Below are 18,787 nucleotides of genomic sequence, written 5' to 3'. Positions count from 1 at the left end.
CCTGTCTCAAGCAGAGCTGACACATAGACGGGCCTGTTTCTTAGGCTTAGATTGATCTGAAGCAGAGATGGCTGTTTGAGGTAAAGCCAGTTGACAGAACTATTTTATTCAAACCAGTAAAAGAAACATGAAGTGACTGGTCTCCAGTCTACAGTTAGATTTAGTGACTGCTTCCTTTACGGGCAAATTACTGTCTTAATGTAAATGTCTTGTCTACTCTCTAGGTGATTGGCCCGATCATTGTACTGACGTTGATGTGATAAACCACTTAAATTTGACTGACAAAGTCAAGTTCTACCTGGCCAGGCCAATCCAAGACAACAAAAGGTCCATAAACTTGACATTGGATATACACCTCTACAGCATTCTAGACGTGGTAAGTGTTTTTAACATTTACTTACTGTTTGTTTTCTTCTGTCAAAGCTATATCACTGCTTTATGGATTTATGTCTGTGGAAGTAGATCTCAGGCCCCGTTTACACGGCAACGTTTCATCTGAAAATGCTAAAACGCTGTGAAAATGCAGTGATAAAAATCTGCGTTTACACGGAAACACTGATGGACTGAAAACGCTGTAGTAAGCATACCAGGCCTTTAGGTGGTGCTATAGCTGTCTTGCTCAGAAGCCGCTTTTGGGAGATCTCCACCGAAGTAGAGTTGAGCCAGTCATCTGGTGTATTGGGGAATACTAAGTTAAAAAGTGGAGCAAAAGATGCACGTTTTGTTGAAAGACAGTCAGCAGATACAGCAGACTGAGCAGCACAACACTGTAGTTCACGAGGATCGTAACAACAGTACTGTTGTCCTGTTGTATGCGTGTGCGCGAGACAGAGTGTGACGTTAGCATTTGCACTGAAAATGCCGGCTAACTGATCACACGGCAACGGTGTCGGGAGCGTATCAGAAAAATCCCACTCTGGAGGCCGTTTTCAAAAGTTTGCATTTTAGGTCGGCTGAAACGCAACAAAACTTTTGCGTTTCACCCTAAAACCGTTGTCGTGTAAACGGCCCCTCAAACTCAATCTGTATGTAGTCAAACCATGGACCAATGAGCAAGTCCAGATTCTAGAGCTTGCAAAGCCCCCATCTGTTTGTGGAAACTTTTAAAAGTTTTTCGTAACTTTTTTCTGGTGCTTTAGGCCTCCTGCAGGCCTCTTTGGGATGGTCTGCAGTGAATCAACTAACTCCAATCTCCCCATACTCAGCTCTCATCCTCCCTCCCCCCCAAAGGCCCAAAAAGCTTTTTCACAAGCCTCCCCAAAACCAAAAGAGCCTGTGAAGAACCTCCCTCCCAAGGCAGAAGCAGTTTCTTTTATTCCCTTGTGTTAGAAGTTTCTTTGGTACCAGATGATTGGAAAGACGTTCCTTTCCTCAGTACAACATGGTGATTGGCTGTTCTTTTTACTGAAGATGTGCGTAGGTACATATTTGGAAGGTGTGCATCAGTATTCCGTTTTGAGTTCATAATAGAAACTTCTGTTACAACTAAATCTGGAGTAGACCCAGGTTCAGTGTCCTCAGATGTTTCCATGTTATTTCTGTCATAGCTGGCCTTGGACCTGCAAGTCATCCACTACTTCAAGAGGGAGAATGTCTCTGTCACTAGTGGACAGGAGACGTGATGATTTCTTCATTTGATGAAATCTTTAAATGTAAAAATGTTACTCAGAATTCAGAGATCCTTTCAGGTCTTATTGATCTAAACAGCAACATTACAAAATTCAGCAAGCTCATCCATTCGGCAGTGTCCAGCTTCATCCGCTGTACTCTTAAAGACATTAAAGGGGACATATCATGCTTGTTTCTCCTTTTCACTATGCCAGACTAGGATGCCTGTAAAGCATTTCTGCCCTCAGTACAAGTCATTGAGTTCCTTCACTGCCCCACAATAGCGTTCTCAATATCCTCAATTTAGACCATTCTGAAGATCTCGTTGAAACGCTCCGTTTGGAGAATGACCTCCAGTAACCTTGCAACGTCACATCCCTCTGTGCTCTGATTGGTCAGTTCTGTCAGAGGGGCGGAGGGGGTAGAGCCAGGGGGCGGTTTTGGCAGCATGGCAGTATTTACAAAATCGCCATATTGGATGGGGCAGACCGAGCGAGTTTGCTGTTTGCCAAAACTTCACCGTAAGGCATTGATAGCACTAATAAAATGGCAGAGTGTAGGAGACGTCCTTCTGTATAAGACCCCGAGTCAGACCCGGACGGTTCTGCAGCTCAGGAGGAAGAAAATCCACCTCGACACAGATCATCTCAGGACGCTTCAGTGTGTGACTAACTGACATCACAGAGGAGGAGCTGCTTTATCAGATTACGCCAATAGAAAGAAAGGTATCTCATGTCGTCACGTTTGAAATCACGCGACCATCTGGAAATGACCTATTTTCGGATGCATCAAATCTCGTTCCAGGATATGAGAAAAAATACGGTATATCATTTTTTGAAAATTCAGGGGGTGAAAGGTCTTGTTTTCAAATTTATCATATTATATGTAAGTATTAAATCAGGGATCAGTGTGATATGTCCCCTTTAAAAGCAATGTCGTCATTTTACTCATACCCCAAAGCTTAGGGGGCAGGAGGGACAACTGGCAGCTGAGTTTAAACTGATAGGCATTCCTTAGTTTTAGCCTGTGCTGGCTGCTTTACGTAAGATGCTGTACAGTTCTCAATTTTTTTTTACTGTCCCTAAAAAATATATATTCAACACTTATATCAGCATAGCAGTCAGTCTTTCTGATATTGGTCTGTTTTTTTTTTTCCTTTGTTTGTCTCTTTAACATAAATGACTTGTGAATTTTAGTAATAGATTTTGTAACCCTGACTGTCCTCAGTTCCCAAAAGTTCAGTGTCATAGAAAAGAATAAAAAAATGGAAAACACTTTATTTATCCCCAAGGGAAAATTCAGGAGTCACAGCAGCAATCAAGAAAACAAAAGCAAGAAAGTGAATAGAAAGTGCAAAAAGGTCCACAAGAAAATAGATGCCGACAGCCCGTCCACCATGTCATGTCTGTTATTGTTGGCAGTGATCTCCACTACAGAGTCATGTCTGTATTTATCAATGCAGTGATCACCACTACAGAGTCATGTCTGTTTTTATCAATGCAGTGATCTCCACTACAGAGTCATGTCTGTTTTTATCAATGCAGTGATCTCCACTACAGAGTCATGTCTGTTTTTATCAATGCAGTGATCTCCACTACAGAGTCATGTCTGTTTTTATCAATGCAGTGATCTCCATTACAGAGTCATGTCGGTTTTTTTTAATGCAGTGATCTCCATTATAAAGTCATGTCTCTTTTTAATGCAGTGCCGCCTAAGCTCCATCTGCTGCCTAAAGCACGAAGCACGTTTAACTTACAATGGGTAACTCACATCCATCCACGGTAAACTAATCCCAACAGCAGCATAATCCATAGCCCAACGTGAGTGATCACCACAGTTATTCAACCCAGTTCTGTCTCGAGAGTCACGAATGCGCACGTTTACAGAGAGGGCTCAGAAGCAGCCGACCAATCGCAATCATGAGCATAACAAACTTGGAGAAACAGACAAATTACTGAGAAAGGACACACCATGGCAGATACCAACTGCAGACAAAATGTGTAGCAACGTGTACCAGACTGTCCAAATGTGTAAGTTACTAATCAATGGCTCAATCTGAGATTGATCACACTTGTGAATCTAATGAAACAATATACTGTGCAAATTAATTGTGTGTATTGTTTCATTAGGTTCACAAGTGTGATTGGATCTCTGCGGTACCGTGAGTGTGTGGTATCATTTCCACTTTTTCCTTTACTCTGTGTACAGCACGGTTGTGTCATTAGCTCTCAACTATCTTTATAGTTTTCCTTGTAACGGACTTTCCTTCTTTTCAAACTTACCATCCTATCGATCTGTAGTAGTTTTCACCATGCACTCTGTCTTTTTTTCCCACAAGGGTGTACACTTTTTTCGATGTTCTGACGACTGTTTTTTCTGTTAGCCTTTTAGCTCCCCAGCACTAGTGATGTCTTTTCGATGGCGTCATATATGTGTCATATGTCGAGCGAGCGATAAAACACACATACGAGCAAATTATCTCGTACCACATGCGCATAGTAAACTGCCGCATGCACTTTTTTATTCCTCGCCCGCACAATTCAACAACCGAGAGCGTACAGGGAGATGCAAGAGAGTAAAAATACCCAGCAAGAGCTAAAAAAGAATGCATAGTGATAGGTATATGAAACTCTACAGCACGCGCACAAGGAGCTGCTTTGCGCGCGCTGGGGTGTTGCAGCGCTCTCCCTCCGTGCACTCTGCTTGCTCAAGTCACAGACTTTTGACAGTTTGGGGGCGGAATCAAGGGGCCAGCCCTGCCCTCTTATGATTGGTCAACACCAAAGAGAAACACACCCCCACATGGGTGCCCTTTTCAGAATTTTACGCCATAGACAGGAAGAATTCGTGTATGGTTCATTCTTGATTATTCTGTTTCAAAACAAAATAAAAAAAAAATGAAAAAACTGACTTGTTTTTTTGTTTTTCTGCTTTAGAACCAAAACCGAATAATGGAATAAAAGAAACACAGAAAAAAACATGTTTTTCTGTCCTGGTTTTAAAAATGGAATAACTAAAAATAATAAAAGATTGTCTCAAATTTGTTTGTTTGATATTTTGTTTTTAAATGTGAACTTCTCTATATAAAAATTAGACAAATAACTCACATTGAAGGTTTATACAGACATGTTCCTGCGCTTTTTTTTTTTATTTAAGTAACAGATCGCTGATGATCCACTCCATCTTATCCGCACGCACATGCACACTCCAGTGTGTTTCAATGAGACAGTAAGTGCACAATCTGCTGCTGTCTGATCTGCCCTCAGATAAACCAAAAAACATCAGAGAAGGTGATTAAGCTGTGTATTTTTACTCTCTTGCATCTCCCTGTATGCTCTCGGTTGTTGAATTTGTGCGGGCGAGGAATAAAAAAGTGCGTGCGGCAGTTTACTCTGCACATGCCGTACGAGATAATTTGCGTGTATGTGTGTTTTATCGCTCGACATATGTCACAAATATGACGCCATACTTCTCACTCTAGCTCCAGCTCTCACTCTGACTCTCCTTCTGCGGCTCGTTTCTGCCAGATGTGTTGGTTCAGTTCTCCTCCTGGCCTTGTGTTTCCCTTTTGTTTGTGTGTCTTGTTTCACACCTGTATTTGATTGTGTAATTGTAATTTCATTGTCTTTGTTTTTACTGCTTGAGACGCCCCATCTCCTGTGGATGTGGATTTCTGAAGCAGACAGAGGGGCGTTAAGAGTACCTTTGGGGGGCATTTCCTCAAGTATAAATGGTTTACTCTACCCATGTTTGGGGTCTTTTCTTCACTCTGACCACTCGCGGGTTGACTTTTTCTTCGCAAAGAAATTAAAACCGTGCTGGCTGGAAAAAGTCTCCATTTCATTCTTCACCAGAAACAGGAAAATTTCCACAACAGATTGCTCCCTTGTCTATGTAGTCTCTCTGCTGCTTAAGCTCCTCATATCATGTGGCTGTGCCATGCCTTCCAGTGAGTTTTCCAGTATTTTTGGGTTTGATATTGGGATTTTTTTTTAAATAAAACTTTTATTTAGTCTGCATCTAGGTCCACCACCTCTTGTTTCCTGCCCTTGTGGTTCATGATAGATTTTTTTTTAAGCTGTTGCTGGCTTTGATATTAATCAAATGTAAGTTTATCTGACCTTTTGTGCTTGATCAGGATTTTTTCTCTTCTCACAGAAAGAAAAGGAACAGGAATTAGTCGCTTACTTTTGGATAGACATGGTGAGTTCTCTCTAATGACTTTTTGTTTGACTTAAAAAACACCTCCCTATTAAAGGATCAAATTATGACTCAAATATCTGAACTTGACATGTTGTTCTTTTTAGTTCTGGAAAAATGAATTCATTGAATGGAAAGCGAGGGATTTCTGTAGGACTTATGGGATCATTGTTCCTGCTGAGCTGTTGTGGAAACCAGATTTGACCATTGAAGAAGTGTAGGTTCATCTTTATGTCCTCCACACCAGAAAAAGCTCTTTGCACATGTCTTTCTGACCAAACTCTTTCAGTTTTTGTTATAAACCTTTGTTTTTCTTAAACACATTGACCTGTATCACATCCAGTATCATCAGACAGTTCCTTATGCTCCTCACCAACCCCAAACCCCTGCAATGGGACATACTCTCCTCCAGAGCGTCACATGAGGCCATGTGTCTAAGTGGTGACGGCATCTCTGGATCGTCTGTCAGTCAGATCCAATGTGTCTGTACATGTGCACTGTCATAACTCTAATCAAATAGAAACAGTAACAGAGCTTTGTCTGTGTTTTTAACCTGTTTAACACGTTCACATGAAGAAAACCTGCCCTCTGTTAATTCTGTGTGCACACTGATCACTTTACTGGTGAAATGTATCATTACTAGATTATTTATGAATTATTCATGCTTTATCTAGAGTCTATCTAATGGTGAACTCTGAAACGTATTTATATAACCTGGTTTACTGTGTCTCAGAGAGATAAAAGTTATAAGTCGGTAAAAATATCCCGTTCCTCTATTCTATTCTATTCTATTCTATTCTATTCTATTCTATTCTATTCTATTCCTGTTCCTTTCGCCTTTCCTCTGGACGTCTTTTTAGCCCTGTCTTTTCTCTCCCATGAAACTCTGTTGATGTGAAGTTTCATGTAGAGAAGCCTGAACTGCTGCAGCGTCTAACCCGAGAGTGATATTCCATATGGGGCGTGTCTGTCAGTGAAAAGACTTCCACAAAGCCTGCTCTTGTGTTTCCTCAATCATCGCTCCCATGATCAGTCTCCTTCATCCCCTCTCCTCTCTCCTCTGAGCACAAGTATCGCTTTGGGACAGTCTTCAAAATGGCGACTGGCAAAGTACTTCCAGTAACGCAGAGGATAGAGGATACTGCAGTTTATTGCTTTGAGACACACCCACTCTACAGTTAGCCTGTTAGCATGGAGGAGACTCAGCCTGCTGGACTTCATCCTGCTTTATTATAAATTGATTCTCTGAATCAACCCTTGGAGGGAGATGACCTCTATAGACAAAGAGGACTTAACAGGCCTTAAAGGATCCACTAAAAGCAAGAATCTGGATTATCAAGCCAGAGCAGAGATCTACTGGTGTTTCAGTTCTAAAGGTCCCCCTTTGAACTTGTAGGGAGATCTTATCTAGATGACAGACTGGTGATACTTTAAGCCACATCCAGAGTTTACCAGGACACAGGTCTGTACCAAGTCCCTCTGCACCTGTCCTCTCTTCATATGTCCATGCTGCTGTCTGAGGTGTTAGGGCTCAGTCTGTGCCGTCAAAGTGTTTTTATTATTTAATCACTGAGATGAGCTCAGAGCTTCATTTGACTCAAATGATGAAAAAGTTGAAATGTTTCTCTGAATGTACACTCAGGTGTGTGTCTGTTCAAACTGTTGGCCTTCATTTAAAGAGACTTTTTCATGCAATGATTCATCAGTTTGAATCTACAGCATGCTTTTAGAGTCACTTGTTTTTTTTCTCTTTCAGAACAATCAAAGATAAGCTCTTTAACACTCAGTATCTCACTGTGAGGTTTAATGGAGGGATATATCAAAGAAGTGGCATGGTGCTGGTCAGCACCTGTAAGATGGATTTCTACAGATTTCCCTTTGACACTCAGATCTGCAACTTAACATTCAAGTCAATCCAACACCCGTGTGAGTACAACTCTGAATGTTTGTGTTTTTAACATTAAATCTCTGATTCTTGGGATCAGGGACCAAACATGCTCCACATTTGACTTTTTTTTTTTTTTTCTCATGTCTACTATTTGTTACAACAAGCTGTTTGTTCTAGCCTAATTACGACTGTGTGGGACCTTTGGACATGTAGAAAACACATTTCATTTATTCATTTTAGAGTGAGATATTTTCATTTTTCCATCAAGATTATTATTTGACATTAAGTTATTTATTGTTTGTTTTGTCTTTAAGGGTAGAGTAGGATTAACTTTCATATGCTGGTTGTTTATGATTCATATACACACTTGCCGGCCACTTTATTAGGCACACCTGTCCAACTGCTCGCTTACGCAAATTTCTAATCGGCCAATCGCACGGCAGCAACTCAATGCATCAAGGCATGTAGACATGGTCACGAGGATCTTCTGCAGTTCAAAGTGAGCATCAGAATGGGGAAGAAAGGTGATTTAATTGATTTTGAACATGGTATGGTTGTTAGTGCCAGATGGGCTGGTCTGAGTATTTCAGAAACTGCTGATCTACTGGGATTTTCACACACAACCATCTCCAGCATTTACAGAGAATGGTCCCAAAAAGAGAAAATATCCAGTGAGCAGCAGTTCTGTGGATGAAATGCCTTGTTGATGCAAGAGGTCAGAGGATAATAGCCAGACAGGTTGGAGCTGATAGAAAGGCAACAGTAACTCAAATAACCACTGGTTACAACCGAGATCTGCAGAAGAGCGTCTCTGAATGCACAACACGTCCAACCTTGAGGCAGTTGTGAAGGCAAAGGGGGGTCCAACCTGGTACCAGCAAAGTGTAGCCAATAAAGTGGCCAGTGAGTGTAAAAGAAAACTTGCTAACTCTGTCAGCGTCCACCTGGCCTCCATCACACAGGTCTATGAGCAGGTCTAGAACAGTTCACCGAGGTCAATGGGTCTGGAGTCCCCTCGTACAGGACTTCATGGCACCAAGAGCAGAAACCTTGTCTTTGTTAAAACTGGAAGGAAAGTCACACACTTTTCTCTCTTTCTCCATCATCAGCACGGCAAATGAAGCTTCTTTCACGTTTAACCAATAATGACATATTATCGTTTACTCGTGATTCCATGAAGACTGAGTCAGAGTGGCTTCTCATGAACGTAACCGTGGATACCTCAGAGGTCTACAATTTTGGCTTCCACTTAAGCGTGCTGGTTTACACAGTGAGTACCAACAGATCTATACCCACGCGCACACACACACACACACACACACACACACACACACACACACACACACACACACACACACACACACACACACACACACACACACACACACACACACACACATAGAGCCCATTCACATGTTGATACTATTGATTGAACAACATGGACTGCTGCAGAGCATTAGCTTGTTTGGATCAACACACACCTGTTCAGCTCCCCTCATCCTGGACAGCTCAAGTTTTTCTCCTTTCCACTAGTTTGGTTCCAAACACTGATGTTGCTTTGAAATGGCCAAACTGTCCCCACTGCTTACTGAGTTGAGCGTGAAACTGAAACAGTGAGCATTAAACAAAGACTTGGGGCTCTAATTTTGTAGCCCTACGCCGGCCTTCACCGTGCGGACAGGGCGTGACCAGCGCACTTTGCAAGTTTCCTGCAGTGCCAAGAGAGTTGCAGTCAAGGTGCAGAGGAGCGCAGAGCTGCGCATCCATGCCTCCCTCCGCACATATGGCAGAGAGGGAGGAGAAAAGCCTGAGTGGGTTTAACACAGCCGAGCGCTGTTTTCACCAATCAAATGAGCGCCTCTCCTGGCCTTTAAATGCCCTGCGGCCGAGGCGCAGCGTCTGATTGGTCTGAGTGATCCCCAGCACTGCGGAAGATATGCAGGAAAGAGCTGGTAGCGGAGACTGTCAGAGCCGCTGTCCCTGCAGCAGCAGGAGAATGGACAGCAGGGTACATCGGAGGACACGAAGTGTGTCACCGTGTGGGCCAGCTCCCGGGACAGATGTAATCTGTTCCTTTGTCATTAATAGGAGCACAAAATTAAGAGGCAGTTACACAGCTGGCTTATCCATTCAGAACACTTTTGATCCACCTGCACTCCTGGTTTGTCATCGCCAAATAGCAGAACCTTTGGTGATATACTGTATACTCTCCCAGTGTCTCTGCCTCATCCTCCTTACAATAATGTACTCCATCTTTTTAGATCACGTGAAAAAAAAAGACTAAAACAGAGAAATATAGGAAATCACGGGTAAATCCTGAGTGACATATGTTTATTTTGTCTCTTTTTTCTTCGTCTTTTCTCTCCCTCTTTTCTTTGAATTAAATGAAATGAGAGAAGCCAGATATATACTTAGTATCAGATGTTAAGGCTGTTTATTGTTTAATTGTAAGAAGTGCATCAAAATTCTAGTTGCCGTCAGGTTAACTTTCCATTATGACAAATGGCTTTAATCTGACATCAGAGATGCGACGGGAAAATTAATATATATACAAATGTATAAGCTGGTTCAGACGGTTATATTAAATAGCGATTACTGTGATTGTTTACTGCATTAAAATGTGCCTGACACTCTGGAAACCTGCCTCTGAGGCTTTGTTGACATGTGCGCACATGTGCGACTGTCACCAAATTACAGCTGGGGAAGGTGCGCTCCACCTTGCACCGAGGATAGAACAGGTTGGAGCTGGCGAGCTTTCAGCGCACTGTTTTGGCATAAAATTGTCACTGCGCCAACATGAATCTGCCAACACCTCCCCCTGGTGCGCCGTCACACCCATCTCTGCGCAGACGGTCTACCAAATTGTCAAATTGGCAGCGCACGGTGGTGCTCTGCACGAAATTAGCACTGCGCATGGTGCGCCAGGCTTGTGCCCCCTGCTCTGCGCCACGAAATTAGAGCCCTTGGACTGTATGATAACCCATATGATGCTAACCTGCTGATTGAACAGCTCATTGATATGCAATGGGCACAAAGACTGTTCAGCTTTCTTAACTGAAGTATTGGAACAAAAAGACCATCCTGATCTTAACCATGATTTCACAGATGACCATAAAGAGGCGTTCAGTCCTCTATGTGGCCAACTTCATAGTCCCCGTCCTGTTCTTCCTGTGTCTGGACTTGGCCTCCTTCCTGATCTCAGAAAGTGGAGGTGAGAAGCTGAGCTTCAATGTGACTGTGCTGCTGGCTGTCACAGTGATGCAGCTGATTCTGAATGATATTCTGCCTTCTTCTTCAGACAGGATCCCACTCATAGGTAAAGGAGCTCAGAGTCCTGCACTAACTGATGGATCTTTAGCAGCACCTACTAACTCACTGTGAGCTCACTGATTGCTTTGCTCTGTCTGTCACTGCTTTCTTCTTTCAGCCGTCTACTGTATCGGGGTTTTTACTCTGATGATGCTGAGCCTCTTGGAGACCATTTTGATGATGTACCTGATGGAAAAGGACCATGTGTCCCAAGACCAAGAGGCAGATAAAGACCAAAGCCTGGATGAGGACTGCAGGGACCAAGCAGGAAAAGTCCATGAGTGCTTCAGAGGTGAGATTCAGCTCAACTAATGTCAATATTACAGAAAGCTTTCTGACAGAGGAGGAAACAGACAGCTGCTTCATTTGTGGAGAAGCAGAGTCTTTCTCCAGATCTTCCTCATGTAGAATCTATCATTTCAATTTGTTGTCTCTTTGTTCAGGCTCTGAGCTGTCCCATGATTCTTTACAGACATGAACAAATCCATTCCTTGTGTGCGTGTCTTTGACCAGTCCCCTGCTGGGATGCCTCCTGAGCTGCTGCCAGGGGTGAAAGAGGTCAGTATGAAGTTGTACACTCACAGGCCAATTTATCAGGCACACATATCCAACTGCTTGTTTATGCAAATTTCTAACCAGCTAATCACATGGTGGCAACTCAATGCATTTGGGCATGTAGACATGGTTGAGACCACCTGTTGCAGTTCAAGCGAGCATCAGAATGGGGAAGAAAGGGGATTTAAGGGACTTTGAGCGTGGTATGGTTGTTCTGTGGGCCAAAATCTCTCGTTGGTGCCAGAGGTCAGAGGAGAATAGCCAGACTGGTTTCAGCTGATAGAAAGGCAACGGTAACTCAAATAACCACTGGTTACAAACGAGATCTGCAGAAGAGCAGCATTGAACTCACAACACGTCCAACCTTGAGGCAGATTGGCTACAGCTGCAGAAGACCACAGTGGGTGCCACTCCTGTTGTTAAGAACAGGAAACTGGGGCTACAATGTGCACAGGTTCACCTAAATGGACAATAGAAGATTGGAAAAATGTTGCCTGGTCTGATGAGTCTGGATTTCTGCAGCAACATTTGGATTATAGGGTCAGAATTTGGCATCAGCAACATGAAAGCATTGATACATCCTGCCTTTTATCAACGGTTCAGACAGGTGGTGGTGGTGTAAAGGCTGCTTTATGCTTGACGCATCCACGGGGTCCGTGTGGCTTCATGTCACAAACGACGTGATTTTTTGCACCTACGCCCCCTTGCATGGTCCTTTTCACACTGAAAATTTCTGCATTACTTATAGATAAAAAATATTCCAATATGCCAGATGGCAGAAGTGGTCCAAGATCAGAAATAATTCATGGTGTGAAATCGTGACCACTCTCGACAGAGAAGATGATTTGGTTAAAAGAACCTGGAAAAATCTCAGGGGCAGATTTGTAAAGCTGTTGTAAACAAAGCCAAACTTCTTCGACTCTTGATGCCGCATGGGGTGTTAAAAAGCATAAAAGCTTCACGTGTTCTCTTGCGCGGCTCTCATGCATCTTATTCCCATGCGTCCAGTTCGTGTGGAAAGCACAACATCGTCTTCTGATGCCTAGTGCCAGCAGGATAACGCTCCATGTCATAAAGCTGGAATCATCTCAGACTGGTTTATTGAACATGACATTGAGTTCTCTGTACTCCACAGTCCCCAGATCTCAATCCAATAGAGCACCTTTGGGATGTGGTGGAACAGGAGATTCTCATCATGGATGCACAGCCAACAAATCTTCAGCAACTGTGTGATGCTATCATGTCAATATAGACCAAACACTGTGAGGAATGTATCCAGTCCATCCAAATCCTAAAACCAGTTGAAAAATCACTATAATATGCATTTCGCACGTTCAGACCTGAATGAGGTTTTAAATCGAGCAACAATAATGAAAAACCAAGAAGAGGGAGTGCGACAAAAAACATTTGGAACTTATAATTAAAAAAGAAAGAAAGAAAGAAAGTAAAAGATTGTTTATCACCCCATGAGAAGTTCAAGACCACAGGCTATTGATGCTAAAATGTGCTCAAAAGTTTTATTTTCTGTCAGACATTCACATGGTCATGCTCTCCTGATGGCTAAAGCTAAGAAGCTGTCTCTTCTTGAACTTGACTGGATCATCGAGCTGCATAAGCAAGGCCTTTCATAGCGTGCCATTGCTGCTGAGGTTGGACACAGTAAGACTGTCATTCCAATTTTTTTTTAAAGATCCTGAGCATTATGGACCAAAAAAGTCAAGTAGTAGACCCCAAAAAATTGCACCCCTGCGCTGAGCCGGAGGATCCGATTGGCTGTCTGTCAAGACACAGGGCGGTCCTCAGCCCAAAATAAGGCCCTTACTAATGCCGACTGCAACGCAATAACCGTCAGACAGCATCTGTGGGAAAAGTGTTTCAAAAATAAAAAACAAATCCAAAGACCTTGGTCTCCTACACCACAAAACTGCCCTTTCAGACTTTGCCGGGGAGCATCAAACATGGGACATTGAAAGGTGAAATAAAGTTTTATTCTCTGATGAGAAAAAATTAACCTTGACGGTCCAGATGGCTTTCAATGTTACTGGCATGACAAGGAGATCCAGATGTTTTCTACCCGGCACAGTGGAGGGGGTCCATCATGATCTGAGGCTTTTCATTCAGTGAACACTGGAGCTTCAGGTGGAGCAGGGTGGTCAAACGGCAGCTGGTTACGTGCAGATGTTGCAGTGGCCATCCCTAATGACTGAGGGCCTTGGTCTTTGTGGTAACAGCTGTTTTTTCAACAGGACAACGCTGCAGTTCACAGTGCTGGGTGGATGAAGGACTTCTTCAGGGAGAATAACATCACTCTTTTGGACCATCCCGCATGTTCCCCTGATTTAAATCCAATAGAGAACATTTGGGGATGGATGGCAGGGAAAGTTTATAAAAATGGCCATCAGTTCCAGACAGTTGATGCTCTTTGTGAAGCCATCTTCACCACTTGGAGCAATGTTCCAAAAAGCTTCCTGAAAACACTTGCATCAAGTATGTCTAACAAATTTTTAAAGTGATTAACAAGAACGGTGGAGCTACTCATTTCTGAGACCTACTAAGAAAAAAAAATGTTTTGGTTTGGAGAGTTTATTGTAATTTTTTGAGTGATGGTCTTAAACTTTTGATCAGCTGATAAACAGCCTATTTCAGTTTACTTGTTTTCAATAAATTACATTTTCAAAGTGCTTTTTGTCACACTCTCCCTTCTTGCTTTTGCATATTGTAGCTCTACTTAAAACCTCTTTAAGATCCAAATGTGCAAAAGGTAAATTCTAGCTATTTTTCAACTGGTCTTAAGATTTTGATCAGGTCTGTATTTCTGTGGAACTACTTTGATCAACTTTCTCAGTTGGTTGCACCAGCATGTGATTTGGCTACACCCTTTATTCATTAATTGATTGATTGATTTGTTTATTTATTTGTGTGTAGGAACTCTAGCTATTATTTTGCCAAATGTTTAACTATAAATATGAAGTTTATCTGCAACAAGCTCTGGCTGACAAAACGGGTTATTTTTTTATGTAACTGTGAAAGAAGACAACAAAAATGCTTCTTAAATAAAGAGACAAACAGACACGCATGTGTTCACATGTCAAGGTTATTATAGTTTCATTGTTCTGTTCAAACAAAAGAATAAAAACTGAGGCTTTACATAAAACAATAACTAAAATTTTTAAATGAAATTACAAAATGTACTTATAACCTAAAATGATAGAGAAAATGTTTTTTTTTTTTTGTTTTTTTTGTCTTTGTCAATCTGTGTCATACATGAACACATTACTTTTACCAATCAGGAGTGCTGACAGGCTGCCAACACTCCTGAACATGAAGGGAGTCTCCCATGTTTTAACATTTTCTTCTGCTGTTACCCTGGCTTGTGATTTTTCCTCATAATCCCACAACTTTAAGTTTGATCCTGTGAGCTCTGATATTTTTCAAAATCAAATCAAGTCCTGTTCTTGGGCGTTGCATTGAAAACTCAGAAACCACCCACCCCTCTCTCTTAGTTGGTTTGATCCAAAGATGCTGCAGGAGACCTCGGACACAGAGACAGGTAACTGTGCAGCACTTGTTGATGAGGAGTTTCTCAGAGCCTTAGCTGTTTTCTTATTTTCATTTTATGTTTCAGGTGTTGACCCGACATGTCTTGAGTTAAACTCTTGCTCTGGTTAAAAGACTGATTTTTCCTGGGGTTAGCCCTGATCTCTCTATCTAACATAAGCTCCGGCATGCTCTAATGTAGCATCCTCTTCAATAAGGAGAGTTTAGAGCAGTGTGAATCTTATAGTGAGAAGGCTGGCTCTTAAATTGTGAAACGCTTGTTGTTGTGAAGTTCTGTCTGTCTGTGTGTGATGCTCTTATGCGCTGCACGTGTACTCGATGGTGCTCCTTCTTCAGAACAGGAGAGGTGAAGGAGCCTGACTGAGCCAGTAAAAAAAGAGGGCGAAACTAAACCACGTCTTGTACGGTGACTGTGATAGAGAAAGCATTACAACATATGCACTCGCACAAACGCGAGGCTGAAAAAAAGGTTGTATGATGCGACCATTTTGGTTGCAGTCTTGAGCAGTACTAACGGCTGCAACCTGCAGGGAGGTGGGACTAGACATTCAGCCCCACCTATGTCACCAACTTCACACACCCAGCCCCGACCACATCCACTACGCCATTGTGGTTTGTTCAAGGACAGTCGGGATTTCAGAAACTCGATTGAAACAGTGTACTTTCTGACTAAAGGCTGACTTAGAAAGAATAAGTAGTTTACCCAGCAGCCTTGCATCTTCGTGTATGATGCAGCCTCCCCAACAGACTGCAGCATAAAACAACACACTTGCCTCCACAGACTGATAAATCATCTACTACAGATGTTTCAACAATTATTCACACAAAATAATACAAAACATGAACATTTGACTGAAATTCTTCTTCTTCTTCGCTGTCCACTCCTAAAAGGAAAGCATAACATGACAATAAATTTCGATACAAAAGTAGAATGTTTTTTCAATGATAACTACAGTTATTATTTAGTCATGAACATATTTACTCAGTCTGGAAGAACTAGAGGAAGGATAAGTATTCGTTGAGTATATGTTTAATATAACTGATAACTTGTTGTCATTTTGTTTTCAAAGTAAAAAAAAAGGGACCATTTCTAAAAAATAAAATAAAAATAGTCACTGACCAATAAAAGAGTCTTCACTCAGGAACACCAGCACAAATTTGGCAGAACTTGGAACAAAAGCCAGGGTGCATACATTCAGAGTAGATTCCCTGCAGCTCCCCTTTCTTCCCCCTTCCTGCACAGCCTGTGGGCAAATAAAAGATTAATTAACTAACAGTTCTTATTTGAAGCCCAACTTCATTTTTTCTATGTGCAACAGGTCTGCATTGGAGGCTGCATTTGCAGATGGGGTATTCTGAAAGACAAAATATTTATTACATTAGAGCCATTGACAGCCTCACACTAGATGCACATGTACTTGTAATGGGGAGATGAAAAGGGAGGGGTAGTAGTAAAAGTTATTACGTGATATGTTAAAGTAAAATAAATGAAATCATTAAATTTAGACCATACCTCCATGGTGGACTGCTCCAGATAAATGATTCTGTAGATGGTAAAGACATTTATGATTTTGTTGGGTCCGGTAAGGACTACATGGACTATGGTACTCTGCTGGAGGAAAAACATGTTCATCAGTCACTCAGAAATGGGTGGGATGCTGTGGAAATATCCACACACAAAAAATGAAACAACTGACCATTAGATTCAAGACACACAAGGCCTATTAGCATTAGTGTTCTTTTACATTCTGGTTCATTCATTCAGTCAAATAAGTTTTAACTACAACTTTAACACATTAGATAACGTTTTTGTTACATTACATAACGTAACTATTTAATGTAACTTCCAAGTTCGTCACTTTCGACATACGCAATGAAAATGACAAACACAGACATACACCCCCGCACACACACACACACACGCACACACACCGCTAAATTGGGGTTGCAACCTATGGTTACAACAACAATGCTAAAGCTAACACTCACAACGCTGACTCTAATATCGCGTAGGATAATGTTACCACACAGGCTAAATGTTGACCATTAACCTGCCAAAATAACCTGAAGCTATACAACAGCAATATACAGCAACAGAATCGCCATGAGATATGAAAAAAGCTTTTCATTCATTGCATTTATTGTAGCAACGTAATTTCACTCACCGACATGAACCATCTTGACACCAAAGCACGATGGGAAGAGGTGGAGTAACCTGGGGAGGATTTCTATATTTGGAATTGTTGGGCGGACCTGGACCTTTGTGGACGGGGCTGGACGTCTAGCCCCGCCTTCCTGCAGGCTGCAGCGATTTGACACTTTCTTCCTTCATTCAACACCTCCCCCCATCAGCAGCTTCTCAGACAGAGTGTTAGGTCCACTGTTGACTTTCATCTCAATGACTCCTCTTTTCCATCGTCTTCTTCCTCTAACTGCTCTAATACACCATGGTTTGTTTTTTCAGGGCAGCAGCAGCCAGCTGACCCAGGAGATCCAGGACTTTCAGAGTCTGAACAATGAGCTGAGGGAGGTTTTGAAGACAGTGGTTCTGCTTCTCAGCAGCAGGAAGGAAGAAAAGGAGCCCGGCTACTGGACCACAAAGACCAAAACACTGAACCGGATTTACTTCATTGTTTATCTCCTAGCTGCCAGTGTGTTCCTGGTATCTGTGTTTTCAGTTTGGCTCCATGAAGACCGCTAGAACATCTAAAGAGTGAAACCAACAGTACAGAGAGTCATAGAGTCCAGATATTCAACAAGTCAGAGTTAAAGGCTTGATTTTGAGGATCAGTCCTGCTTCCTTAAAGACCCTGGGAGGACTCTAGACCTGATCCTCAAACAGTCTTACTCTTTTCCATTTGCCTGTTGGTTATTCAGAAGTTAATAACTGCTTCTTTCTAAATTTCTAAATCAGGGGCTGTGCAGAAGAAAGTCACCGGTTCGTTCCCAGCCTGGCCGGTGGGCCTTTCTGTGTGGAGTCTGCATGTTCTCCCTGTGCATGCGTGGGTTCTCTCTGGGTACTCTGGCTTCCTCCCACAGTCCGAAAACATGCTCACCAGGTTAATTGGTCACTCTACATTGTCCGTAATTGTGAGTGAGTGAGTGAATGGTTGTCTGTCTCTGCGTCAGCCCTGCGATTGGCTGGCGACCAGTCCAGGGTGTACCCTGCCTCTCAGGTGTCACTTTAATCCCCCCAAACAGATGGTCCTCACAGAGCCTTCCCACTGAGCAAAGGGACCATCAAAGGACGTCCTTTGAACGTCTGTTTGCTCAGTGGACTCACTCACTCACTCACTCACTTACTCACTCTCTCCTGCTCAGACGTCCACTTGACGTCCAAAAAGCTGACATTCCAAAGTTGAACTGCACATTGTCGTCCAAGTGGGGTCATAGTTAGATGTCCAAACAGCTAACCTAACTTGAACGTTGTGTAGATGTCCAGAACTGGTCTTGGACCGACAGATGCTGTGGTGCTACATGCCAAAAAGCATGACAGGCAAGTGTTTGGGGCCCCGAGCTCGAAGGGGGCCCCAGAGAGCTGACCAACTTTCATTCACTACAGAGCAGTGACAGTGAAGAGAGTTTGCAATGACCACCTGTGCTCAACATGTTCACTGAGCTAGCAGGCTAACAACAAACACAGCTAACTTGGACAATACTTTTTCTTTA

The 18,787-nt window shown here is 42.5% G+C and overlaps 1 protein-coding gene across 1 annotated transcript in view; it reads left to right on the top strand.

The window, feature by feature from the left end:
* LOC141808854 (5-hydroxytryptamine receptor 3A-like) overlaps nt 1–17,819 on the top strand; it is a 34,898-nt gene extending 17,079 nt beyond the window's left edge. Inside the window, exons 4-12 of the mRNA XM_074695600.1 lie at nt 225–376; nt 5,767–5,811; nt 5,916–6,025; nt 7,565–7,734; nt 8,806–8,966; nt 10,802–11,012; nt 11,124–11,297; nt 11,478–11,563; nt 17,583–17,819. Coding sequence (XP_074551701.1) covers nt 225–376; nt 5,767–5,811; nt 5,916–6,025; nt 7,565–7,734; nt 8,806–8,966; nt 10,802–11,012; nt 11,124–11,297; nt 11,478–11,563; nt 17,583–17,819 — 1,346 coding nt within the window. The remainder of the gene's footprint in view (nt 1–224; nt 377–5,766; nt 5,812–5,915; nt 6,026–7,564; nt 7,735–8,805; nt 8,967–10,801; nt 11,013–11,123; nt 11,298–11,477; nt 11,564–17,582) is intronic.
* Nucleotides 17,820–18,787: the final 968 nt, after the last annotated feature.

The sequence above is a fragment of the Halichoeres trimaculatus genome, unplaced genomic scaffold (genome assembly GCF_033239565.1).
Source record: "Halichoeres trimaculatus isolate MK-OKI-2021-1 unplaced genomic scaffold, fHalTri1.1 fHalTri1_scaffold_19, whole genome shotgun sequence".
Classification (NCBI taxonomy): Eukaryota; Metazoa; Chordata; class Actinopteri; order Labriformes; family Labridae; genus Halichoeres; species Halichoeres trimaculatus.
The sequence above is the reverse complement of the archived record's forward strand: the minus strand, read 5'-3'. Positions and strand labels throughout refer to the sequence as shown.